General features: G+C 41.6%; 1 protein-coding gene across 1 annotated transcript; it reads left to right on the top strand.

The window, feature by feature from the left end:
- The first annotated feature begins 842 nt into the window (after positions 1-842).
- On the top strand, positions 843-5,921 carry phlda1 (pleckstrin homology-like domain, family A, member 1). The gene is made up of 2 exons (XM_073480258.1): positions 843-1,515; positions 3,547-5,921. Exon 1 carries the CDS (start codon positions 1,015-1,017, stop codon positions 1,474-1,476), a length of 462 nt encoding a protein of 153 aa, XP_073336359.1. The 5' UTR covers positions 843-1,014; the 3' UTR covers positions 1,477-1,515; positions 3,547-5,921.
- Positions 5,922-27,300: the final 21,379 nt, after the last annotated feature.

Below are 27,300 nucleotides of genomic sequence, written 5' to 3'. Positions count from 1 at the left end.
TAACATTAACTGTTAACACTTAACGTTGCTGCAAACTGCTGATGCGTTCACATTTGTGTGTCACAGGCTACATGCTGTATTGATGTTTCAACAATGTGCCACTGTGTTTGTGGACACGGGAGACACTGTGGTGTTTCAAGCCAAAACATAATGTTTTCCAAACCCTCACCAAGTTGTTTTTTAGTGCCTAAACCTAACCTGATCATAAGCACAGCGTGACGACGACTTAAACATCACAAAATTGAACACTGAATCCATGTTTTTTACAGAAATTGCCAACATTTATTCTGGCGAGAGCTCATTATTATTGTATAACTTTTTATTGTAGCAGTAATATTGTCATGAAAAACATAATGTGAGGTGTAATGTTCTGTACTGCTTATTCCCTAATGTGAACCAACCACCCATACACATCAGCACCACACTGCTGTCAAACCAAAGTGAACACATTGTCACACAGGACTTCACAATATTTGGCAAATCTCTTTTTATGGAACATGCAGCTGTGTTTAAAGGTGTTTTTCAAAATAAAAGTATTATTATGAGGCTAAAATACTTCAGTGTTTATACATTCATGAACTACAGTATATAAATAGTATAAGCTACTTATAACTGTTTTTGTTTGAGCATTATAGTATCGCAATCTCATTAAACACTCAATCCAAATTTCAAAATAAAATGCCTGTCAACATTGACAAGTCCTCATCAGTAGGCTGTTATTGTTCCAGGAGTCTCAGGAGGCTGGGTGCCTCTGAGGGGGGCGGTGCACCTCTCCGGCAGACCCCTCCCGCCCACAAACCCCCCTCACACACTGTGACCAGCAGCCAGACAGGCAGGCAGGCAGGCAGGCAGGCAGCCTCCTCACTACAACCAGCACCGCACACCACCGCAGTCACAGCAGCGGCTCATGCCTTCACCTGCTCCGGGATAGACAGCCGTCCATCTGTCCGTCCGTCCTTCAGTCTCCGCTCGAGCAGCCAGCGAGGAGGAAAGCCTGCGGCGTCCAGGTGAAAGATGCTGGAAAACGGGAGGAAGGTGTTCAAGGAGGGTCTGCTGGAGAAGCGGAGCGACGGGCTGCTGCAGCTCTGGAAGAAGAAACACTGCGTCCTGACCGAGGACGGCGTGCTGCTGCTGCCGCCCAAGCAGCACGACCAGCCGCATCACCACCAGCCGCACCACGGCGGCGGGGACACGGGCAAAGTCAAGGAGCTGCACTTCGCCAACATGAAGACGGTGGACTGCGTGGAGCGGAAGGGCAAGTACGTCTACTTCACGGTGGTCATGACGGAGGGGAAGGAGATCGACTTCAGGTGCCCGCAGGACGAGGGCTGGAACGCGGAGATCACCTTGCAGATGGTCCAGTACAAGAACCGGCAGGCGATCCTGGCCGTCAAGTCCACCCGGCAGAAGCAGCAGCTGCTCGTCGTGCAGATGCCCGGCCAGAAGACGGTCCGCAGCTCGCCAAACGTAGCGTGACCTGCGGCGAGTCCCGCGGACACTGGTGCGCCATTAGCGGTAAGAAAGAGAAAGCAAGATTGAGAGGGGGGGTCCCCAGGTCCGGGGACCACCTGGGGATCCCCCCCTGTACACTAAGGACCCATTTTGTTATAATTTCCTGGATATATGTGCCATGAATGAGGACGTCCCAGGTTACAGTCCTCCTCACAGATCAAACCCTGAGCGAATATTCAACTAAGGGGGACAAAATGTGGATTTATTCTTGGCGTAAAGAAAAGTTCGGGAGCCCCGGGTTTGGGCCGTGGCTATATGCTCCCTGCAAGGAGGTGAAATCCTCCACAGGATGTCCAGGTTTGATGTTTCACTCGAGGAGGGTTTCGCCTTACGCGCGGAGACAAGCAGGTTTAAATTACGCACGTCGCGTCAATATTTACATCAATACGGAGAAGACGTGCAGTGTATTTGTTAATATAATCCACTTAAATTATTAGATTTACACGAGTGAAGCAATGTTGCAACTTGTTTAAGTACTCAGTGTTACAGTTGGACATTGGAAAACTAGTACATTTTGCCCCATTAAGCGTAAAAACGCACAGATTGCGCGCTCAGGTGAACCCCTGATGTTTGTCAGTTCACGCACATACACCGACTTCTCAATTCACCCTCACTCTCTCATCTGTCCGGTGTCACAGCCTCAGTACTGTGCACACCCAACTGAACACCCAAGCTCAAACTCGTGTTAATCAGAGAAATGAGCCGCTCTGTGTTTGTTTGTTTGTCCAGTACATTTCCAGACACATGGCCGGGTGTGGGCACGTGGTAATTTGCTGTCACGCTGAGGTTTCACCCCAGCAAAACATACCAGGGACCAAACATCTGGAAACAATGTGGGCACGTATTATTATAAGGTCACTGTGATACATTACAGGCATAAGTCACCAAACACTGGTCCTGCAAAGGCTTTGATTTGAAGGGAAGCGCTGTAACCTGACACCTCCGACCCCACACACACTTTTACAAAGGGGATTTTCACTGGTGTTTTTCAGAATTTTCCAAAGCTGGTTGCTTTTAAACAGGCTTGAATCACTTTTGATGATCAAAACACATTCTAATGAATGAACGGAATTGATTATTGTGATTCATTAACATCTGTCCATAAGATCAGGGCTTCAGTTCACTGTAGTCTCAGTGAGCAGCAGAGCTGTAGCTGCTGTCCAGGTCTGAGGTCAAATCTTCTGTGTTCTTTTTTAATTAATAACCTTGATGTTTATTTTTAGGCTGGTTCCAGTGTTTTTTAGACTTAATATATCCTAAAGTTAGGAGGATGCATTGGTAGAAATGGAATATAATATTCATAATGATGTTTTCATCACCTGAAACTAAGAATTGTTTTGGTTTTGTCACCTTACAATGAGCCTTTTTACATCTACAGAGGTCCTCGTGCCCAGAACGGGCAAACCAAACACAGCCTTTATAGAGGGCCTTTTGCGTTCATAAAGTTTTTGGCAGTAATCGTAGGGGAGAGTGAGGCGAGGGGTGTTCAGTTGGTTGTGATCTGCAACTTCCCTACTGGATGCCACTAAATCTGTCATACTGGTCCTTTAAATGAATAAGTAAAGTTAGTATTTCCTTCCTTAAAAAGGCTTTTTAATCGAACTTGAGTAATGCGTTAAATAAAACTAAATAAATACAATATAACAAATTAAAATGTTTAAAATATTCACATTTTTTGAGCAGGGGGGGGGGGGGGTGTCAGGTGGGCTCTTTGACTCATGACCTCAGTATTCTAAAATGTTGGCCACGGCCCTGCTGAGTAATACTCCCTACACTCTCATACATGCTCTTTTCTTTTACGTAGAAGTTAAATGTATCCTCAGTAGAAACTTTCAGACTAAGTGAGGGGAACAAAGTTTTTCCATTACATCAGTGTGAGTCGGCGTCGATGGTTTGACCCAGACTGTTGAAACGAAATGAGCAGCCTGAGGTCTCTGCTATATTGAGTCCATGTTTCGGGTGGCTTTAGATCTCCTCTGCCTCCTGTGTCAGGCACCATCAGTCTGCAGTCTGTCTAACCGATTGCATCCGCAGGTTAATTGGACACTCAGCTGGAGGATGAATATGGAGCCGGGCTGCATCTCCCCCTGCCGCTTCACCACCGAGCTCCATTCTCCAGGAGAGCCCCTCTTCCATGTAGTGGTTTCCACAGACCAGCGGCCCCCCCTCGTCCCCTTTTCAATACAGAGACTTATTTCACAAGAGACTGATGGACAAAAAGCATGTGAGAAAACAACTGTATTCTACCGTGCGATTGGGTTCATCCCTTATTTATTATATGTGTATATATATTTTCTATAAAAGTGTTCTGTTGTTGATGAATGTTCAGTGTGGTTGTTGCTAGAGTGGAACCAGAAATACTCGCTCGGAGGTTCACAGCCTACGTGTTACACACAAAGTCCACTGGGAATAAGCTTACGTAGTCATGTTAGGATGGTTGCTGTAGGTTAGTCAAATCAGTTCATCACTGCTGAAATGTGTCACTGTCCATGTTTTCATTTCCCAACTGAACCAAAGAATCATTCTCATTGCATTTCTCTCTCTTGTGCAGTGTTACAGCTCAGAATATACTATACCACAATACTATAGATATATGATGAGATACCTGCATGACCTGTACCTGATTTGTTTAATGGCTTGATCTGTTAATATCTACAGTGCATCTTTGTATTTTTCTTGTGCGTATCAATCATTTCCCATCGTTTTATTTGGCTAAAGCTATCTCATGCTTTACTGTGAGTCTTAAATCTGAGTAAGATGCTGGCTTGTTACCCTCAGTTTGTTTTCAGTGCTTACAGAGGAGAGCTAGTGCTAACATGCACAGTGGGGTTTTTTTTTGTTATCCTGACAATTTTACAGGAGCGGAGCTGCTCTAAAGACAATTTATGTGGTTGCATTAAATCTCAGCGGGTGGGGACGAATTAACACAGTTTTACTGGCGTCTGAAACTAAAGGCTGGAGGAAACAACTTCAAAATTGACAACCGACAAGAAATGGGGAAAATACTTTGACATTTGAAATTCAGAGACACTTCCTCTGTGCTTAAACGTCTCGGTAGCCACTTAGCTGTGCTGCTCCGTGTTCTTTTATCTACTTTTATTTAGACAGTTATGAGACAGGATGATGGTACGGATAGGTTTCCCGACTAAACTCTGTTGCCATGTAAGTGACTGTGCTAACTGGCTTCCTATACTTGCGGTGTCAGTTAGCAAGCTGGTCCGCAACAAGAGATCTATCCACTGGTGATACCTCTGGTGCTTGGCACAGCTAGCACCAGTACCATAATTACTGACGCCCTATGGTAGTTTCGAGGATGAGAAGCGTAAGCTAAGTTAGCAAAGCAATAAATCTAGTGTTGGTAGTATTCACTCGGAAAAGTCGCTTACACAGATATTCGTGAATGAACGATACGTTGCACCAATCGCTAACCTGGTTGTTAGCGACTCGCCAGCTAGCAGCTGTCACCTTTTCTATTGTGGGGATATAGCTACTTTAATGCCAGGGTTCACCTCCCCACATGCAAAAGAAGTTCTGACTGATGCCTTTTAGCACGGGCGCCATTGCGGCATCCTGAGCTTAGCTGCGCCGAACACGATTGTGATTGGTTCAAAGAAATACAAACAAGCGAGGGCGTATTTCCGCCCATACCAGAATGAGAGTTGGTGTGACAAGGCTGTGTAGTTTTGTGTACAAACCAAACATAGCATTAGCTTGTTAGCTAGCTGCTTACTTTTCAATATCCTATCACAAATGCTGCAGACTTTGTCATGTTTGTATTTCGCTCCTCGGTAATTCAAGTTATCCAGCTAGCTAAATTAAGCTAACAGACTTTTCATATCATCCCTGTCTCTGTAGCAGCTCTGCCTCTGAGAGATGTTCGTACAACCTACATCTAATCTGCAGCTTTTATACTGCAAGGCATGAAATGCTTTTCATGAGAAAAAGAACGGACTGAACAGTGTGAATGTTGTGTAACTTCTTACAGTGTTGATACGCAACATAACACTTGGTGGACGGTGACAGGTAATGGCCTCAGAGATTGCCTCGGCATTGTTTTGCCACGACGGAGGGATGTCGTGCTGTCAGGAAACATTTTATTTCACTATGGCTCATGTTGTTTCCTGTTTGCTGGAAGTGTTTCCCACTGCTTCCCTCTCCTGCCAGTGTATCGGCGCCAAACCAACACATGCCTCCGTGTTGTTGTCATCTCCCACACAGGGTAATGGCTCTGCCCTTTATCTAATGCGACTGGTGTGATGCTTCTCTGACATGCCTTCCTGTTGCCATCATTACACACACAGTAATAGCTGTGCCCCTTTTTATCCACTGTCCAATTTCTTATTTCAACGTGAGATCTATTTTCATACCTCGAAAAGATACATTCCATTAAAAAAATAAAACAAAAACCAGCACGGTGTCTTGTGTGGCTTCTTTCCCTCTTCTGCACAGCGGCAGATGAATGTCAGAGCCCTAGCGGTTCAGCGGGGTCACTTAAATGACCTGATTAACTAGCCGCTGCTCTGTCGCTCTCCGGCCTTTCATGCTGTACAAATGTTGAACCTCTCACCCCCTGTTTCCTGGTCTAAAAGTAGAAGCTGTGTGGAGAATTGGGTTTCACCGCCAGTTGTTGCCGCTCAGAGAAACTGCCAGCGCGTAATGTCAAATGCACGCGTGGCTCCGTCTGCTCTCCTGTCTAAAGCTGAGCTAATTCAATTAAACGCGGTGCACATGACGGCACCCTTTCTGACACACGAGGGCTCGCTGCTGCCAGGAGAGGAACACTGCTGTGTCAGGAGGCAGCTTGTTTCTCTTTATACTGGAGTCAGGACCTGGAGGCACCTGCTACCCCAGTCCTTGAATACTCCTTTGCCTCTTTTCTATGCTTCAAAAAAATTGGATACAGTCACAGCGGTGCGATCAGGATTCATAATCAAAAAATGCATTTTCATTTCAGACATTTAGCAGATGTTTTAATCGAGAGTGACAGATTGAAATGTTTACAGATGTTGATCACCAGAAATATTAAAGCGAGACTATGTAAGCTTTGCTGGGCGGCTGTTAAAATCTTAGTGTAACAGTAGCACTCATATCATTAGTGAGCCAACTATGAGGCAATATATATATTTAAACGTACTACAGGGAACCTTTAACTAATTTGGAAGCAGTCTCCGTGTAATACTGATGCCTCTATATGACCTACATACCGCAAATGAGACCACCAGCTAGAAGACTGGCTATTTCTGTGTAGTTCTCAGTGCCTGTCACTGGGTTGGATTCTGACTTATTCAGGTTTAAGATGTCATGAATTAAAACTATTTAGGAGAGAAACTGCAGCTTCCTGGCTATCGTCGAACTCTTCAGCCCTATTATTATCAATCTTTTTCTTCTCCTTCTTTTCTGGCATCCCGATTTATGTGCCGTTCCTGACATAGCAAAGAAAATCACTTTGTCACCAGTTTGCTCAGATCAGTACATTTCTCAGGTCATGAGGCCGGCTGCCCTCGGTGCAGTTTCAGGAGATTTCATTATTAAACAGGCAACATTTCACTAAAGCAATAATCAATGAAGTGTTTATTTTTGTTATTTTATTTTGTTAAAATATCTTGCTATCATTGCTAATGTCAAGAGGAACATGATTATTACCGGCCTCCACAGGCCAACAGAAAGCGTTCCCCTTTCTCCTCCTCATCACTGGCTCTGCTTCTTATCTATTTCAACTTACCGACTTCTTTGTGATGAGGAAAGTAATGATCGGAAGTCTCTCAACTCAACTTTATTTTACAGGCCACTAAATTTAACTTAATTTAAGACGTTTCCTGGAAAGAACAATGCCATTTTACAACTTTTCAACTCCAATTAAGCTGACGTAAACTAAACGTGCAAATTGTCCGCATGCAAGCTCATAATTAAACATCATAAATGAAGTGTGAAGTTTTCAATAATGCTTGTGATTAAATAGTGAACTGTTTAAAACGAAATTAATCTGGCAATAAACAACCGCTGCTAACGTGCAGATTAAAAGCTTAACCGGCAAAAATGAATCTCAGGACTTTGTATCTAACACAGTACTTTCTGGGAAACGTTTAAGAAATGATTAGAACATAATGGACCATTACAATAAAGCGTTACCAAATCTCCTCTTTCTTTATCCAACAAAGAAAACAGTTACTGTCTGTGGTGGAACAATGTTCGATCTAACCCACAAAAGCAGAGAGATCAGTGAGGACATGATAAAGTTACAGCCTTTCTTCTTGTTGACATCCCTCCAACATGGCGGCGTGTTCCTTTGAAGTCCCCAGCAGCTGTTCTTCCTACATTACGTAAGAAGCCTCTGTAGCTCCAATCTCGGCATGTCGGTTGACCGCCAATGTATTCCTCACCATTGCCATCCCTCTTTGATCAGGAGGAAGACGTAGAAACTGATAGCTTCACGGCACTCAAGTGATTCGGAAGAGCGCTCAATCCTGACCACCTTTGTTTCAACAACTGGATCCCAGTTTGACCCAGTGCCATCTGGCAAGACAGTTAAAAGCATTTTTGGATGTTATTAAAGTTGTTTGCACTTAAAGAGTGTATATATGTTACAGTAAATAGGACTGTTGCACAGCGATCTTAATTTTAAGATATCAGTATATCCAATCTAACATTTAGATCAATAGAGTGATAATTTATCTATCCCTGGGGGAATTTGCAGTACTAAACTAATATACAACTCACAAATATATAGTTTAAATTTTAAAAACAGTTCAGTCATTATATAAAACATCTGCGCTCTGCAGTTTTTAACAAATGCTGCTCAAATGGCAGGAAATAGTTTATTTTAAGGACTATTTTCAACTGTGGATTAATACATATTTGGTGCTTGTGGTGAGTATACACCAGCAGGACATATCGTATATATATATTGTTTTTTAACAGTTGTTTTAGTTACTAATTACTTACTTACTTACTTTGAGTACTTTCACACAGAAAGCAAATAATACACGGGGAAAAAGAGACATTTTTTTGTGACATAAGAGTAACCTTGACTGCTGCTGTATATGGGCGATTTACCGACGAGGAGCTGAAGCTGTCTGTCTGTCTGCGCTCTCTTCAAACTGTAATTCAAACTCGCAGAACATGAGTTTTGCTGGTCCACTGCTGCCTCGACCAGTGTGTTTGTAACTTTGATGTTATGCATCTTAACGGACTGGACTGGAGCCTTGGAACAGACAGCTCAGATGAACCTGGTCAGTGCTGCAGTGTGACCCCAGAGACCCCTGGAGCCCTCCTGGACTTCTGCAAGCTGGCGTGTTCTTTTTTTAGTCCTGCTGGGTCAGTGGTAAGTATCTTTTTAATGTGATTATATACCCAATGTTGCAAATTTGCACATTGAAGCATAATTTTGCAAATTTGCGTCACCGCCGGTGTGAATAGTTTTCATGCAACATATACACAAACGAGTATTTTGCATTTTTCTTTGTTCATTCGTCACGTCTTTTTAAAAGTTTTTTGCTGAGAAAAATATATATCACCAGATTTAACTGCCATTATGCTTCATCAGAAGCGCTTGTTGGATGGTAGAATGGCTCTGGATACTGCCGCGTCAGTGAGATGTCCCCAAAAGTCTATTTTTGAGGGCAACAGCAGTCCATCATGATGAAGTTATAATGACAGAAAAGTCTCCTTCTCCAAATCCATGTGTCCTTCTCTTCTCTAGATGCAAACACAGTGGATTGGGGAAATAAGTCAGGAAGGAGTTAGACTCAAAAATCAACTTTTCTTACAAATAGGACCTTTAACTCCTCCCTGACTTATTTCCCCTTCCCCTTGTCGTCTTCTGTCATTCTGTCTCACAGAATCTTAAATTTTCTTATATATTCATATTCAAAATTTCAAGTCCTATAAATTAATTCCTCAAACATTCCTCCAAGGAAGCATTATATGCACTATATAAGTTGGTTTCTAATAGCGTAGTGCATACAATACTGATATGTCCTGGCTCTCTGGCTCTGTGGTGGGGAAAAAAGCCAGTCCAGTCCATAAACAGACCATTTGTATGTATGCCACTCCGCCGCCTGTCAAACGATGCGTGAAAGTTGTCATGCCTTGTTGATTTTATTGTGCTGCATTCATGTATTTATAAATCCCAGGATATTCTTAGTAATCAATAACCTTCCCAGGATCCATTGTGTCTGATTAGGCTGAATGACATTATGAGAGCTGCAGAGCAAACGTGCCTTAGAGTGTTATTGATCCATAAACTGAATATTATTTGAGGGAGTGAAGAAGCTTTTTAGCTTACACACTTGTTGATACTGCGATACAAATATTAACAGTGATTGACTTAATCTGTCCAGTTGCCCATTGAGGGTTCTATGTAAATGATCCATAGACAAACATTAAGATAACATTATACTACTACTATTTTAATACTGTTTCCTATCTATAGTGCTGTGTGGAGCTAACCCAGCTACCCCAAGTCAAAGGTAGGCCATATTTTCAAAATTCTGTTTCAACCTATGCAAATGTTACTGCCATAAGGTAGGGGGGTGTGAATGCCACTTTGGATGCCAGCTAATAATTCTTTTCAAATGATTTACTGTTCTTTCATATTGTCTGCCATGCTGTTCTAAGCTTGCATTATGAGAAGATTAAGAACTTATGGTGAATTAGCTGCCTGCTGCTGAAAACGATGCTGATGAGAGCGGTGAGAGCCAACTGAAAAAGGAAATGTGCAGCCTGTAAAATCAAAACAGTTAGTTAAAAGTTGCAAAAATGCTCTGTAGAGCTGAGGGGAACTGCAGAGTTTGGTGATAATTCTCTGCAGAATTATGTCAACTGACCCATTGTTAATATAAAAATAATGATTAGAGCAGCTTTAAATGTACTACAAGGAGTTTTTAAGTGGTTATGAAACACTCTCAATTTAATACTGATGCCTCATACGAGCATTGAGACTATCACTAAAAAGATTGGCTATTTCTATACAGGTATTGTAGTTATTCTTAATACCTGTCAGCAGGTTGGATTCCGACTGGTTCAGATTAGTCATCAAACGAAAACTATTTTTAATGGTGGATTGCTGAGGATGAGTTGAGGAGTCTTGCAACCTGAGGAAAGAAGCTGCTCCGGTGGTACGGCAGTAAAACAGTTTCCTTTGTTTCACCATTGTCATATTACAGTTATTAATCTTACATAGCCACAAATAGAGACATCACCTCATTGCTGTGCGTCCTGCAAACAGCTGTGTTTAAAAAAAGTAAAAGGTAACACTTAATAAAGTACACAACAAGGTACACAAAAATGTGAGTAGTTACTGAGGAGCGAGTGAGGAATGAATCATGAACTAGTTGATTGTTAATGAGTAGTTAGTATTCCAGAATAACTGTAATTTGAGGACTATATAGTAGATAATGATGAGTTACTAGAGAACAGACTGGGAGATATGGCATTAATGAATCATTAGGTAATGATTAGTTCATAAATATCTGTGTAATCAAAATACTGACCAATACTAACTAACTAACTACTAACCAATGATTAAGTAATTATTATTTAATTAGTCTATTGGGTATCTACTTAGTATGATGTCTCACTTAGCCTGAAGGTACACAAACAGAGTAACTAATGATTAAGTAATTAGTATCTAATGAGTCTATAAGTAATGATTTATTCATTTTATAAGTAGAATTAGTAATTAAGGGGCGGCTGTGGCTCAGGGGTAGAGCCAGCGTCTTGTTATCGGAAGGTCGCTGGTTCGATTCCCCTGGTCCGCATGTCAAAGTGTCCTTGGGCAAGATACAGAACCTCCTGATGTGCTGGTTGGCACCTTGCATGGCAGCCACCGCCATCAGTGTATGAATGAGAGCCAGCGTCTTGTTATCGGAAGGTCGCTGGTTCGATTCCCCTGGTCCGCATGTCAAAGTGTCCTTGGGCAAGATACAGAACCTCCTGATGTGCTGGTTGGCACCTTGCATGGCAGCCACCGCCATCAGTGTATGAATGTATGAATTACTATAAGTCGCTTTGGACAAGAGCATCTGCTAAATGCCCTAAATGTAAATGTACTAGTTCATGCCAATCAGCGGGTGGTTGATAGTTAATCAGGTAGGTACAAAGTAGTCAGTATGTTGCTTCACAGATATTTATGAACCAATCATTACCTAATGAGTCAGTAATGTAGTATCTCCCAGTCTGTTCTGCAGTCACTCATCATTATCAACTATCTAGTGCTCGAATCACAGTTATTCACAAATTACTCATGAATGATTTATTAACTATCAAGTCGTTCATGATTCATTCGTTCTTAACTCGCTCCTCAGTGTGTACCGTAATGTAAAGTGTCACCAAGAAAAATAGCATTAAAATTAGTTGCCTCTACATCCATTGTACATTATGCTAAAGTATTATGCATGTATTATGCATGCTCCATGAAGTTGTAGGACATTTATTTGTGTTTTACATTCTTTTGGACATCTAATTTCAGCCAAGCAATCTGATAGTCAAAGATGTCCTCCACACTACTGATGTGTTGCTTTCCATGTGCTTGATTGGTTGCCATGCCAACCTTCACTGAAACCATTGCGTTAATTGTCTGATCTGTGCTCTTTTTATGCTTATATTTTTCACTCAGTTATAGAAAACTTTTCAGACAGCGCACATGTGTAGTGAGCTGCTGAATAAAAGCCATAATCATCTTCAGGATGTTCATTACTTAGATTACAGGGACTCATCTGCCACTCTTATCAAGCCACATCACCGTCATATCTGTAATCACAGATCACTTAGAGATGTAGAATCTCCTCAGATGGCTTTATTATTCAAAGTGGCTCACAAAACGATAACAGGTATACAAAGAAAGGCCCATTATCCTGGGACATCTGGCGTCAGCCCTACTCCACAGGCTGCGTCTGACGGTGAAACGGCTCATCAGCACAGAGAACGGAGAGCAGATTGTTCACACACTCGCTGTTTTGTTTTCTTCCAACCGTGTGGGCGTCAGATAGATAGGTGTAAGATTGCTTATTGGCACTTTATTCAGGCTGAGCGTCAGAGTCAAATCCAACTTGTATGTGCCTTTGTGCGGCTATCTGATGAAGAATAGATACTAGTGAGTGTTTTTTAAAATAGTTTTATTACCCTGCAGTAGAGGATTATGGAGAATGTGAAATGAATAATCTCATACTTGAGATCTTTATTCTCACTACTCAGCATTATTAAACCATTATACTTTATGTAATTAGCCATTAGCAGGCTGTGCACTGTGGTATAGGGATATAAAAATCCAGAAATACTTAGCCATCTGCTCAGTAGTACATAAACTGTGTGTTTTATACCTTTTATGTAAATGACCCAAATGGTAAGAAAAACCGAAAACGATGAGCAAGGCAAGCTGGCTTTTTGAAAATATATTTCAGCTTGTCATTTTGCCCATTTCACTCCATGTGTATGTGTGTGGGTGCACACTGGAGTTTCAGTTATGCAAACATGTCTTGCAGGCAGAGCTGCCCTGTTCGCCATCTCTGTGATTCATATATTCAGTGGCATGTTTTGGATTTAGGTCTGTTGTCTCTGATTCAAATGAACATGCTTTTATTTTGTTTAGTTAAATCACAGTTTTTCTGGTCTGAGCCCAGTGAATAAGGCGATAGGCAGGAGTGGAGGCTTATGTTAATGACACCTGGTGCTGTTGCTATCTGTTGCTGCTTAGTCATATTGAAGCTGCACAAAGATCTTAAATAACCACCTGTACATCTGACTATTCTCATTCTAGTTGGTCAGTTTCATCAAAATAGATTATAATAATCATTTTTGATTAGAAGGTTAGGAACTCTGGCCTCAGGCTAACTCTGAAAGATTAAGCTGTGTTTGAAGCTGCTGTAATCAATATGTATGTCCAGTTGTGCTCATAAATTTACATACCCCTGGCAGGATTGGCCATTTTTTTTAGGACTTATCATGCAGAACACGTTTTCCCTGCCAAAAGTTGACATATTCTTTAATGTTTGGCCTGATAATTTACAAAACGTACCCCCACATGGGTTTGAATGGCTGTTAAGGGTATGTTTCCACATTTGTTTAATTACAGTTGTGTATTACTTTCTTAGCTCTTGAGAGACTCCTGCACATTTCATCCAGGGCTACACTGGCTTTGCTTGAGACTGAGCCATGGGTCAAGCAAAAGAATTGCCAAATGACCAGTGAGAACAAATATTTATGAGTCAGGAAAAGGGTATAAATAGATAAGATTGCAACCAATACCCCCCACCACACCCTCTCCTATGGTGGCTGCTTGAAACATGAATGGAGCTCTCTAGAGTCAGTGTTTAGTTTGAGCTTTCTGGGCTACTGTAGAAACATGGTGCATGAAAGTGAACCTGCTCCCTCTGTAGATATAAAAGCTCATTCTGAGGTAACCAAAACAATTCTTAGCCTCAGGTGATGATACACTGATGAAATCATAATTATGAAGATTATATTCACCTTCTGCCTCTAAATCCTACACACTGTCTTGAAACGTTGAAAAAAATGTATTTCTGCTTTAGCCATCACAAACCGCTCTCAGTGAAGTGTTCTCGTAGCTGTCGGAACAGAGCTACTCAGTTGGAAGTTGGCTTGAAAGAACTTTTAATGTATGTACATAGTCAATGAGTACAATGTTGGATGGTAAACCTTTGTACAATGGATAGACTATCTGAAGTGTCTTTAAAGTCTGTGTGTATGTCTTTGTGACAGATGTGTAGCATCAGCGGATACGGTAGTGGAGTGGTGAGATTCACCTCAGAGATTCTTGCTTTTCATGAGAGAGTGTTTTGTATTCTGGTCCTCGCTGTGCAACTGTAGCTAGCACTCTGCTATTGTTGAACAGACAGACCTGTAAGCTGAACATGGAAATTACATCGACCTTTAACTCAAAATGATTGCAGCCAAAGCAACAGGTGAGTTGATAATGTTATTTGACTCTTATCTTTCCAGTATGTTATCTTGTTAGTATAGTAGCATGCTAAGTGTAGCAACCTACAACGGTAACTATCCGTCCTCCTTCCATACTAGCCTTTACTTGTTTTGTATTAAACAAGCCTGTTGACCTTCCACTATCATAACGTGACATGATTCATCATGATAGAATTCAGGAGTCATCTACATTTATTGTTTTTATAGTTTGTCCAAATCTTTTTCAACCATTTGACCTTGCCATTTGGTTAACATGCCCTCCAGAAAATAATGACTCTTAAATGAAACAATGAGGTTATATTTGTGCTTTAACAGCAGCCGTGGGCAGCCTGTGTGTAACTCCAGCTACAGTGTTCTCTGTGCGTGTGTGAGGAGAATTAAGCTTGTGTAGAGACTGGAGTGTTTGTGGACTGTAGATTTGGCTCTCCTGCATCTCCCTGCCCTTTGACCCTCTGTGTGCTTGCTGGCTTTATTCCTAGACCACCTCCATCTCTCTCTCTCTCTCTCTCTCTCTCTCTCTCTCTCTCTCTCTATCTCTCTACACCCACCCACACACACACAGACAGACACACTGCAGCACCTGTTGCCAAACCACCCGGCAGAGGCAGCGCTGGTCAGCTGGCTCGGCTCAGCCTCTCTCAGCGATTAGAGCAAGAAGTCAGTGATAAGAGCAGAAATGTCACCTTGGTCCGTGCTGCTTCTGAAAACTCCATAAAACCCCCGACTGAAAGCTCACACACAGTGCTGACTGTAAAGCTGTGCTTTATGAGAATGAATTTTATTACTAGCCTCTCTTTGTGAGTTATATGAACATAACTGGTGTGAGCTGATAATCCTTTTTACACAGTATTTACAGTAGGCTGGGATCCTGTGTAATTTAGGATTAGCCACAAAGCTTGTATGTGTCATTAGATGCTTCCACGCTGGATAATTACGTTTACTGAAATCACCTCAGTGTTTTGACTTATATAGTAAAGATTCCACAACTTGCTAATGAGCATTCTCTAAGCATCACCCCACTTGCCGTGCCTCCCATGCTTTCTGTTCTGGCATTACACATATATTTTACAATATTTATCTTGGCAGATATACTGTACCATTGAAGTTCTTAGTCATTTCTGAAACAATGAGGCCTTGTTTTCAGACGGAAGCAGACAATAGAAGGCCTTTCATTACGGTGTGGACCGTTGTTTTTGCTGAAATTTCGACTGTCTGGAGCATATTACATCAGCCTTCACTAACTAGCCTAGTAACATGGGGAGCAAGGGTAACTGGTAACTGGTACTGGTAAGGGGAATTCCAGTGCTTTTTAAACCTGAGCAGTATATTTCCATATTTTAGTGTCTAAATGATTCATGGTTACCAAACGTTGTGGAATTGCTTCAGTAGATCACCTCAGCTGCAAAATGGGCTGCAATGGCTGCCATGCAATCCTTTGCGGCAACTCCAACCATCAAAGTTATGTCCACTAAAAGTGCTTGTTCTTGCCACTGACAGGCTGAGGTTGGTACACTAAGGGCGCGTTCATACCAGCCTTGTTTAGTCCGGTTAAACTGAACCCTGGAGCGTTTGCCCCATGGTGCGGTTTGTTTGGGTCGGTGTGAACGCTGGCCTCGAACTCTGGTGCGGACCAAAGAACCGCACCCTGGTCCGCCTCGTAGAGGTGGTCTCGGTCCGCTATCAAGCGAACTCCAGAGCGGATTATTTCTGGGCATTCATTCATTCATTCATTCGTTCATTCATTCAAGGAGATGTATGGATTCTATAAACAAGAGCTGCTTTTATGATGAGCCAACTTTGTGATTTTTACACGTTTGTGATTGTCTGCTTACCTCACTGGTCCCGCTTGTGTAGAAAAAACGTCATGGTAGGCCCTCATTATTGCCTGTCGTCTACTCCGGTACAATCGTGGGATCGCATAGCGTCTTCAGCGAAATGCATGGATCAAGACATTATTTAATGCCCGCTGCTCTATGAGGCGTTCATACGTGCGGTCCATTGAAGTTTGCATGTAAGCGCTCCAGATCAACACTAATGTAAAAATAAGCAGATATCCATGATGTGCAGTAGGCTACTGATCTGATGTACAGATTTGCTGTCTACCCGCCTAAACATTTAGCCCAATAACAGAAGGGCGTTGCGGCCACGTGAGTTTTGTTTACAGATTTTGGACCGTTTGAGTTTGGCCTTTGTGAACGCAAACCGGACCGACTCAAAATTGAAACAATGTATCATCCTCGCGTTGGTTCGGATCAAAAAACAGACCTTTTACGGACCTTTAGGTGTGAACCCGACCTAAGTGTCTGTCAACATTACAGAAATGATTTTTACAGGGATAGACCTTTTTGTAAAGAGTAAGATCCTTTTCGTAACCAGAAAGTCTCACTCAAGCAGAAGCCTCATTCTGAAATCTAATGATATAAAAATGATAGTCACCCTTTTAATTCAGTCAGATGGTTAAACATTCTGCCCAACTGTCCTTTTGATGCTTTTAGCTGGCTAATTTTAAATAAATAACACTGTGAAAGGACATTTAAATATGCACATGGTGGCTATACACACTGTGCATGGCAATGCGTCAAAAGACTAAGGGACAGCTTCCTCATTAATTCCATGCAGAAGACATGTAAATAATGAGCACATAGGCCTAGTTCTTGTTCTGTGGCTAGTAAGTCCTTGCATTATAGTACATACCGCTAAGGAAAAATGTAAGGAGTATTACTCTACTACAGCACAGGATTATAAGGAAGATGAAAAATGTCTTTTATTCTAACTTAACCACAATTAAGAAAAACATACTCAAGACAAGTAACACAGAGGTCAAATGCATGCTTTATTGCTTTCTTCTCAAACTGCATCTTCAAGAGTAAAGGATGAAGATTTAACAGTGTGTATCGTAACGCTATCTTAGGTAATGACTGTGTCAATTTCAATAAAGTACAGGACAGAGCTAATATCACTCAAGTTTTTGAAGAAAAAATCTTGAATCTCTGAAAAATCTTTAAATGCTGAGTACAGCTTTTATTAGAGCCTCGTTCACACCACTTCAACATGTAGAGGGACCCACAGCTTGATGGCCTGCCACTGCCATGCCTAGTTACGGTTGCTAAGTTGTGACTAGATAGTCATTTAGAGGAGGGGGTTGGTGAACATTTAATTAGCAACAGTTGGTATTTGTGCCAGTTTGCATCATGTGGTGAAAACCTTTCTCAGCTCATCACACACCTGGGAAAATAATTAAGAAGTGAAACAGCAGGCTCCACTTTAGTAGTACTCCAGGCACAAATCTAATCTAAAAATGGTTTCAAAAATGAAAATTGTGGCACAGTTCCCTTAAGAGGGTACAGGGACAAGTCTTAACCGATCAAGAGTTGGAGCTATGAATTAAACCCATGCATGTGTGTTCAGCTGGAGGATGTCATGCAGAAAAGAGTCTATTAACCAGCATAACAAAGCATACACAACATCTCATTAAATTTGCAAAGTGGGTGTGGATTTGCATGGTATGAGAAACACCTTGAACACTGTTTGTTTTGGTTTTTGCTTTTTTCCTGAATATGTCCTTTGTTGTCACCAGTTAGAAAACACGAGGTCAGCACACCAGGTAACAAACTGTATGTATTTATGACCCACCAGGACAGTTTTTTTCTGTCGCCTACACAAACACACACACACACACACACACACACACTCACACACACACACACACACACACACACACACACACACAGTCATGTTTCCATCACTGTACGTAGACTTGGATGTATTTCCTGGGAGACTTACCCTAACCATAACCACTACTTGACTGAACCTAAGCCAAACTTACCCTAACCTTAAACCTTCACTCTGAAATGTAATGAGTTACGTTATGGGGTCCTTGGTCCCCATAAGGAAGGTGAGTCCCCACAATGTTGCAAACAGATGTATGTCCCCACAATGTAAGCACTACACTTCCACACACACACACAAACACATAGTAAATATCCTCTCTGCTATCAGTATGAGTATGCAGGTGGTAAGCCGTAGACTCCTGAATACAAATATACACAGACAGATGCACTCAGTCTGTACAAGCAGGCACGTAGACAGGGAAACACACACACACACACACACACACACACACACACACACACACACACACACATTTAGTCGCCCCCTCGCCTACACACACAGGTGATATGGTGTCTGCCAGTGATAACAGCAGTCGGGCAGCTGAGCAGACACAACCTCCTCCTCGCTCCCTCAAGGTCACCGATAGGCCGGCAGCGGCAGGGACAGCTGTCTCTCAGCCAATCGCTGACCTCCCTCTGTTTGTGTGAAAAGCTCAGTTCCTCTTTTGCATGAGATAACACCGCTTGTTAGTCTGGGATTATCTTCTCCTGGGAGCCAAACAGCAGTTAAAAACAATGCAAATGGAGACGGCGAACCACTTTGTAGGCAAATGAATCTCCAAAATGGAGGGCTTGCCAAAACTGGTTTGGCACTTAATGATACAGCTGTATTGTTCTTTTTTTCCTTTTCTTTCAACAGCTGTAGATTTTATTTCTCTGTAAGGGCCAGATGGAAAGGAAACAAATTCATGTTAAGAGGGATTCATGAATTGTCTGATTTTTTTGAATGCTCCCAATTAACTGATTTATCATGTATATTCTGTCTGAAGTTGCCCCGACTCCATTTTTTAAGGCTGGATATCAACTCAGGAGATCTTCTTTCTGCCACATGACTCAGGTTCAGTCCCTTGTGTCAGTAAACATCCCTGCTGATACGGACCAATGAATGGACACATTTCTGATTCAATCAGTGAAGTGTCACGTACAAAATGAAATAAAATGAGGTCTTGACGAGGTCCCGTCTACATAAAAATCTCTTTCAGTGCTACAGATGCACTCAAATGCAATAGACAGGGTTATGGTTTCCTAAAATTACTTCCAGATCTGTTGCTATGTGTTTCTTGAGAGTAGTAATGGTTGGATCTGAGGAGAGGATGTAGCCTGTGCTGAGATATTGCTTACACAATTGTGAAAAATTGCCTGATTGGAGGCAGGAACTGTGCATGAGATGTGATTGTTCAGCCACAGGTGGATTCAAAGACTCTTGTTTGTCTGTATGACTGCTGCCCTTTACATACTGAAAGCCGACAAAGAGAATAGCTGCAATAGTCCCATGTTCTGGTGTGTTTTCATCTGAATCTGTGGGTCCCTGAATATTGATTCTCAGGATATTAAGTCAAATGCTAATGAAGAAAATTAAAGTCTGACAGTGACGTAGTTTACCAGGTTTATTCTTTCAGTGTCTTTCAACACCCATTTGTAACGGGGCACTTAGGTTAGTCTCACTTTTTTGATTGATCTTTATTGTTGAAATCACTCATTCACATGGTGCTGAATGTGAGAGAATCCTTTGTTTGTGTCCTTTGTGGAGCAGCTGGATTCAGGAATCCATCTTGTTGAGCCACAGGAGTTCGTACCATTTGTCGTCTTATCGAAATACTGGAAGCCATGGCTGTGGTTTAGGTGTGACAACAGCCAGGGATGCGACTGTTCATTAGAAAACAACAAAGGCAGCTCCTGAAGAGGTTATTGTAGCTGCTTTAGCATCAGTTTCATTACAAGTAGAGCACAGAATGGCACTGACTGCTTTTTGCTCTTCTCTCAACTGGCTTGTAAGAGTTTGATTTACCAACTGGCTCCACTGGCTCCATTGACCATGATGATGGCGATGTATCGTCCAATCATCATCAAGTGCCTGTCCTTCTCCAAACAGTTAACAAGGACAACTTCCCAGATGTTTTTGTGTAACAAACCTTCTGGCACATCAAGTTTTTTTTTTTTCATAGCAATCACTCCATTGTTTCTTTCAGCCCAAAATGACTGAATTATCTTTTCCAAGAGAAACAAGCTTAAGTTGTGAAATCTGTTTGAGCTGTGTTGTGCTAAGCTGTGGTAATATTCTAAAGGTTGTGCAACTGTTTCACTTAATGATGATCATAATAGGGCTGGGCAGTAAACTGCATATATGAAATTCTTGATTTTCTTTCAAGCTTGCAGAAGATTTGTGATTTTAATCCTTTTCAAAGACGAACACATAACTGAGACATCATGTTCTTTGGTCTGCATGCTTAAGACAGTTGAGAAAGAATAATTGAAGAACTGCCCCACATGCCAGCCTGTCTTCCTTATGTATAATTAAAAACTGAAGAAAGGCTTTCACAGATATTGACTGCCAGCTTGTGTCAGCAACATACAGTTCAATAATCAGTCTAAGCACAGATAGAGCAGAAACATCCACACACCAGTTCATCTGCTCCTGCTGTTTGTGTTTCTCGACATCAGCCTGATATCTGCAGACAGTGAGCTGGAGTTAGCTACCTGGCAGGTATGGACAGACATGAACAAGGTAGTATTAGCACAATTTTTCTGTTGACTCCTGTGGCTTCACTTCTTGTAGGCAGACATCACACTTGGTCAGCAAATGCAAACTGGGAGCTCAGCTTAGTGTGCAGTCTTTCTTTCTGTCTGTCTCCCTCGTAGATGTGTTAAATTCTCTGCCAGATAGCCAGAGCCAGTTAGCCATGTGGAGTTGGGAGATACCCACAGTCCCATAAACCAGGCATGTGTGCGTATAGCGTAACTATTCACGTCACAGTTAGAAGATTTGCCTTACTCAAAACAGGTAATGTATCCATATATTATCTATATATTGACTGAAAGTACCCTTTTTGTGCACGTTATTATAACTTCCTTTTGACAATGTAGATATTTTACACATTGTGCACAATAAAACAAAAAAATTGAATAAATAAATAATGTCCCCAGAACACTGTTTGAAGCTGGGAAGGTGGCAGGGTCCACCAAATATAAACAAAGTAACACAGTGTGAAATTGTGTTGTCCTCTCAGTCAGTTTGGTTGTTCAGTTATGAAAACAAAGAGAGTTTGTTTATTTAGTTTGTTTAGGCATAAAACAAATCAGTCAATGAAGATCTTCTCTAAACTAATGTGAGCTACTGTTACTCCCTATCAGCAGAGCAGAGAGAGGCACTGCGACGCGGCACTCAAGTACGTACATCAAGTCTCCAGGCTTGTATCAGCAACCGAGAGAGACGGGGAGGGTCTCATTTTTTGCACCACGTTACAATCACAATCGATGTGATACAATACATTTCAGATCCCCTTTTAAAATAGGTTTCTGATATGTTTTGAACCTGAACTGATAAAAGCTACCCTTAATATTTTGTATCGTACTGTGTAGCGCTGCCTACAGGCTTCATTAACCTGCTTGGAGCGATATAGCCTGTGGGCTTGTGGTACCTGAGAAGAATTCTAGGCAAGCAAAGTATTTTATACTGAAGAAAGTTTTTGAGTCTGAACTGGATCATTCTCACGAGGTAAAATGAGGCGATCGGTAAGATTGGCAAAAAGTGCTCCAGTTGGACCATTGTCTGTGGTGTCAGGATTGCGAGCATCTGCTGTATTGGGGGCCATGTTCTCAGAGCAGACAGGAGATTTATGTTGCTTTTGTTATGAAGGCATCATCTGGTGTGTGTGGAGAGATTTTACAGCTCCTGTAAGGCTTCTTTAGTGTCTGCTAAAAGACATGAATGTTTGCCATCTTCACTTTAGAGAGTCCACAGCTGTTGTGGTAGAAGAGCTCGACTGACTTTTGGGTTTAGCTATAATGTTACAGCCATGCATTAAACATTTGTGACCACATTAACACCCACTTATAACCAAACTCAGTGTGTAAATTTCAATATTGTGCCTCAATGTAAGTGAGATTAATGAGCTGGTCAAAGAAACAGTTTATAAAACAGGCATACCAATTGCCTTTACCTCCATGCTTCAGTGTGTGGTACACTGAAAATAGCGCCTTGATTACTAATCCAGTTTTATTTATTCATGTTCCCACTGTTTGCTCAGTCGTGCCCGACCTGATTCAGTTTATGAAAGGCGTGTGTTTGATAAGATGGACTCGGGCACAGAGAGATCATGTGGTGATGTGTCCTTTAGGCTGTGCCGACTCAGTGACAACTCTTGCACTGACATTTGCCAAATCTGTATGAATACACAACCTTTTGTCTCTGAGAGACATCGACAGACGTGACATTTTCCACTCAATCCTCTCCAATTACAACTTCTTTACTGCCTTTCCCGGCAGGAGGCCCCTCTGTGATTTGCCTATCCTCGGGATAGACACAAACAATGTTCCGTCTCCTGGAATGTGAATGAGCCGCGACTCACAGTGAGTCAGCACCCGGGCAGATGTAACATGAGTAGGCTGCAGCTTTTAACTGCGTACAGGTAGGCAGATAATATGGGTGTGTTTGGTTTTGTGTGTGTGCATATTGAAAGTGAGACGCCTCGTTTTTTGACATTGGCATGTGCTGCCAAACAATGTGGAGAAAGAAAACAGCCCCAGGACAGTATTCTGCTTTTGTTCTGACCTCTATCTTTATTTGTCTTCGCCTCCATTATGAAAAAAATACGACAACGTCAATTATCACAGAGATTTACATATGAATAAATGTCCGTTGAGTACAGCACAATAGCAGCTAGTTGTGTAACCTTTTAGGAGGCAAAGTAAAACTGCACTAATTATTTAACATCAAGCTGAAATTTGCTGAGCTTTGACACGTTAAGTCAAGCGATGGACTGTTTTAACAGTGCTGACCTTTGAAAGAACGAGTTGAAAAGTACCAGATGGAGGAAGCCTTGTGTAGCTTAGCTGTGTTACACCATCCAGTTCAATCTAACCCTCTTCTGTCAGAGGTAATCTATTCCATTAAAGATGCATGGTTTTGAGACAGTTATGTAACACATCCTCATACATAAACAAGTAAAAAGGTCGATTGTCAGAGTCACCCAAAACAATATATCACCATTGCCAAAACAACGTGACCGGTGGAGTGTAGCAGGGACACAGACCTTCATCGTACGCTTGCAGTTTGGTTAGGATTAGGCACTAAAACTACAAGGTTAGATTTAGGAAAACATTGTGGTTTGGGTTAAAATCACAACTTCTGTAACTTCCATTAGGAACATACCTATGTTATCAAAGTAACCTATGTGACGCAACTTCCCTACCTTATTCACTTAAAAGAACTCATTGACTTTTAGTTTCACACTGGATGTGAACAGCTGTCTCCTGAATGAATGTTCTGTGCTTGTTTAACCCGACCATCCATTCCTGACCTCCTCCCTATACAGACTTATACTACTCCTGACTTCCTCCTTTACTGCTGTTATAATTACCACAGCGACTAGAGGTCACAAATGTTCATATGGGTCATATCAAGCTGCCGGACCAGAAAATGTGCCGGTTGATTGTTTAAGGGGGTTGAAATGACTGGTGGTGACCTCTAATGGCTATGTTAATTATGACAGGAGCAAAGGTGAAGGTCAGGTGATGTAGTATAAACAGCGGAAAAGTCAGGGTGGATTTAGGTGGCAAACACAGGACTTTCACCCAGGAGACCTCAGCTGAGCTGTGTCAAGTATGAACTCAAAAGGCAATGTTGATTTAATTTAAGTTACGTACTAAATGTAATGTCACATCATGTACGTTAAGTAGGTAGCTTGCTGCTTGGACCGCACTATTCTGTCCAAACCTGAGCAGGTCTGAGAGACTGGTAGGTCTACTGGAGTCTGGAAGTCCTCAGCACTCACTTGCAAACGAACTGTGTTTACCAAACCCATGTAGTGATATATTTTATAAATTCATGTGTTTGACAAATTGATGAACCTCTCCACATCCTTGCTTGTGAATGACGCTATGATGCTGTCACCTGTTACCAATGAACCTGTTTACCTGTGGAATGTTCCAGACAGGTGTTTTTGGAGCATTCTGCAACTTTCCCTGTCTTTTGTTGCGCCTGTTCAAACTTGTTTGAATCGTGTTACTGGCCTCATATTCAGAACAAGCATATATTTACAAACCTCAATGAAGTTAATGAGGCAAAACATTAAAATATTTTTGTCTTTGTCCTGTTTTCAATTGAATATTTGTAAAAAGCATTTGCAAGATATTGCATCCTGTCTGTTTTAATTCACTTTTATGGAATGAAGGTTGTAAATAATGTTTTTACGAGTAGACAATTGCATAACCGCATTCCAATTTAATGATATTCATATATCAGTCTACGTCCTTATGGAAAAATCATTTTACCCAAACTTAATATTCCATTTGGAAACCACACAGGAGAAATTACAGGCGGTGTAGGCAGGGGGTGAGATTGGTTTGTGTTGACTGCAAATATTACAGTCAGTCTCCAACGATTCCTATGAAGGAAGCATGGGTAGTTGGAAGCAGTAGTAAGATGATATCACCATACACTCACACTGTTTGATTGACAGGTGTCCAGGAAGTGTAGAGAGCACTCTGCAACCACCATTTGACCTTTTTTCTTTTTTTCCAGAGATCAGTAACATCTTTTTAGAGTTAAAACTGAATTAAGAGTCACGTCAAGTTTATTTTTGGAGGCTGGAGCTCCATTATAACACTAAATACTGGCACCACCTCCCTTGTGATCATGTGGAAACAATGAAAGCCTTTCACTGGCAAAGACACACAGAGGGTCAGGAAAGTAGATTCAGCTCTTTTATTGTTTGCTGTTACATCTGATAGCTGGAAAGTAATGTTGATATTGGTGGTTGTGTTGTTTCAGCTTGACGGTGTGTTTAACATTCAGAAGACAGCAGCCTGCCACTGAATACTGCAGGAAGTCTATTGGTTTGACTGTGAACATCACAGACAACAGTGCAGATGGGCTGAAGAAACTATAGACCATCCAAAATACCTTTTACACAGTATATATGAATTCATATGTATTCTTACCACAAATCATTGCCTGCATGACCCATCAGTGCTTCACTTCTGATCATGAGGTTTCAATTATTAGGGAAATTCCAGTTGATTTCAAAATGGGTATGGGTATTAGTAATACTAACACTGTGTTCATTGAGTTATTTGCTGAGATCTGGGAAGACAAGCAGGGCAAACAAAACACGAGCAGTCAGACGACCAGGTGGGTTGTAATAAAGTCCAGGTTAGCCAAATTGTAAGGTGAGCAGTAAAATGATTACCCAAACTGTCTGTTGTAAAACATCTATGACAGTTAACAGACCCACCTCCTGGTTCAACACTGGCCTATTGTGATATGCATACTTCTGTGCACACTTAACGTCTCCGGGGCAGGAGGAGGCTGGAGGAATAGGGGTCACACTGCAATTTATATGTTAATATTTGAATGTGGCCACACTGTAGGATCTTGCTGCACCAATAAAGTGTGTATGTCTGAGGGATGTTGTACAAACAATAACAAAAAACCATGGTGAGTACAGTGTTATAAGTTAATGTTAAAGTAAACAAAAGTCAGACCTAAGAATAAGGCTGAAACTGTAGTAAATCATAATTATCCTTCATGGTGACCATTGTGAGAAAACAATTTATTTCTCAAGATAATGATTCAATCAGTGAGAACACCACAGGTCATGTGACCCTTCAGCATTTAAATGTTCTCTGGTGTTCACCTTATGAATTCAATTTATACTAGAGATCCCCCATAGTCCTGTCATTAACAGGTCCCTGATGAAATGATGAAGCTTTTCACATCCCTGAGTGAAAAAACTTTGTATGAGTGAATTTGTGCTCACACACAGATAATGTAACAACGGGCTGAATGACTTTAAATCTGTCCAGTTATTATATTATAAAGAGGATGTCTTTGTTCCCTTCACACAAAAGTGAGGATGAATAAGAACAAAACAAAATATACAGGCATTATATTGGATATTGGCCAAATTATACCAGCCCAGAATTTCCTTATGGGTGCATCCCTATCAAGAATGTAAACAGACAGTATGAAAAGAGTTCATTGATTACTTAAGTCATCACCTCCAGGTATTACATCTACAGATGGTGACTATGGTAAATATGGGCCTCTAAAATCGTCATAGTTTGAATGACATATACAGTATATGTAAAAAAATACACAATTTTTCTTCATTCTTTATTTTACTTCCCTCTACTCTTTCCTTGTCTCTCCTATTTCCATCCTGTGTTTCCTTTTCCCACATGCCCTCATGATTTTCTTTCATTTCCTCCTCTGCTTTCTTCATGGCTCCTTCTGTTCACTGTTTTTTAATTTACCCTTTCCTCCTCTTTCACTTTCTCTCCACCGTTCCTTCTCTCTTTACATCACCCCTCCCTCTTTATTCCCTTTCTTTTTCCATTTCCTTTTTAGCCTTGGACCTTGGACCTGCCTTTCCTCTCTTTCCTGCCCTCCCTGCACTTCCTTTCCTCCTTAAAAGAATGTCTTTCTTCATTTCCCATCAATTTCTTCTCTCCTACCTTTCACCACCCCATCGCTCCATCCACATTTGAATGCTCCTTTCTTTTCTCAACTGTAATTTCCTTTAGCTTTCCACTCATTCCTTCCCCCTTACACCTTCCTTTCTTCTCTTGTATTGTTTCCTTTTCTTACCCTTTCCCCTCTCCTCTCATTTCCTTAACTTCCTCCACCTCGTCCTCATCTCTCCTTTCATTTTCCTCTTTATTCCATCCCTCCTATAACCATCTATTTATCTCCTTCTCTGCTCTCTTATCCCTCCCGTCAACCATTTAATTCTTCTCCTTTAACCCTCTTTCCCTCCTCTCCTATTTTTCATTTCCTCCTCTCCTTTCATTTCCTCTCCTGTCTTCTCCTTTCCTCCCCTCTCCTCACCTACTGTCAGCTCTCCTCTCATTTTCATTTCACCTCCTCTTCCTCCCCTCCCCCTCCTTGCTTTACCTTCCCCTCGCATTCTGCCGCACGGCGTTGCAGCAAAGGACAATGATCTCATTCATGTCCGCCTTG

The sequence above is a fragment of the Pagrus major genome, chromosome 14 (genome assembly GCF_040436345.1).
Source record: "Pagrus major chromosome 14, Pma_NU_1.0".
In the NCBI taxonomy this organism is placed as follows: Eukaryota; Metazoa; Chordata; class Actinopteri; order Spariformes; family Sparidae; genus Pagrus; species Pagrus major.
The sequence above is the reverse complement of the archived record's forward strand: the minus strand, read 5'-3'. Positions and strand labels throughout refer to the sequence as shown.

Coding starts and splice junctions, on each gene's coding strand:
- phlda1 (XM_073480258.1), top strand. CDS start 1,015: ATGCTGGAAAACGGGAGGAAGGTGTTCAAGGAGGGTCTGCTGGAGAAG.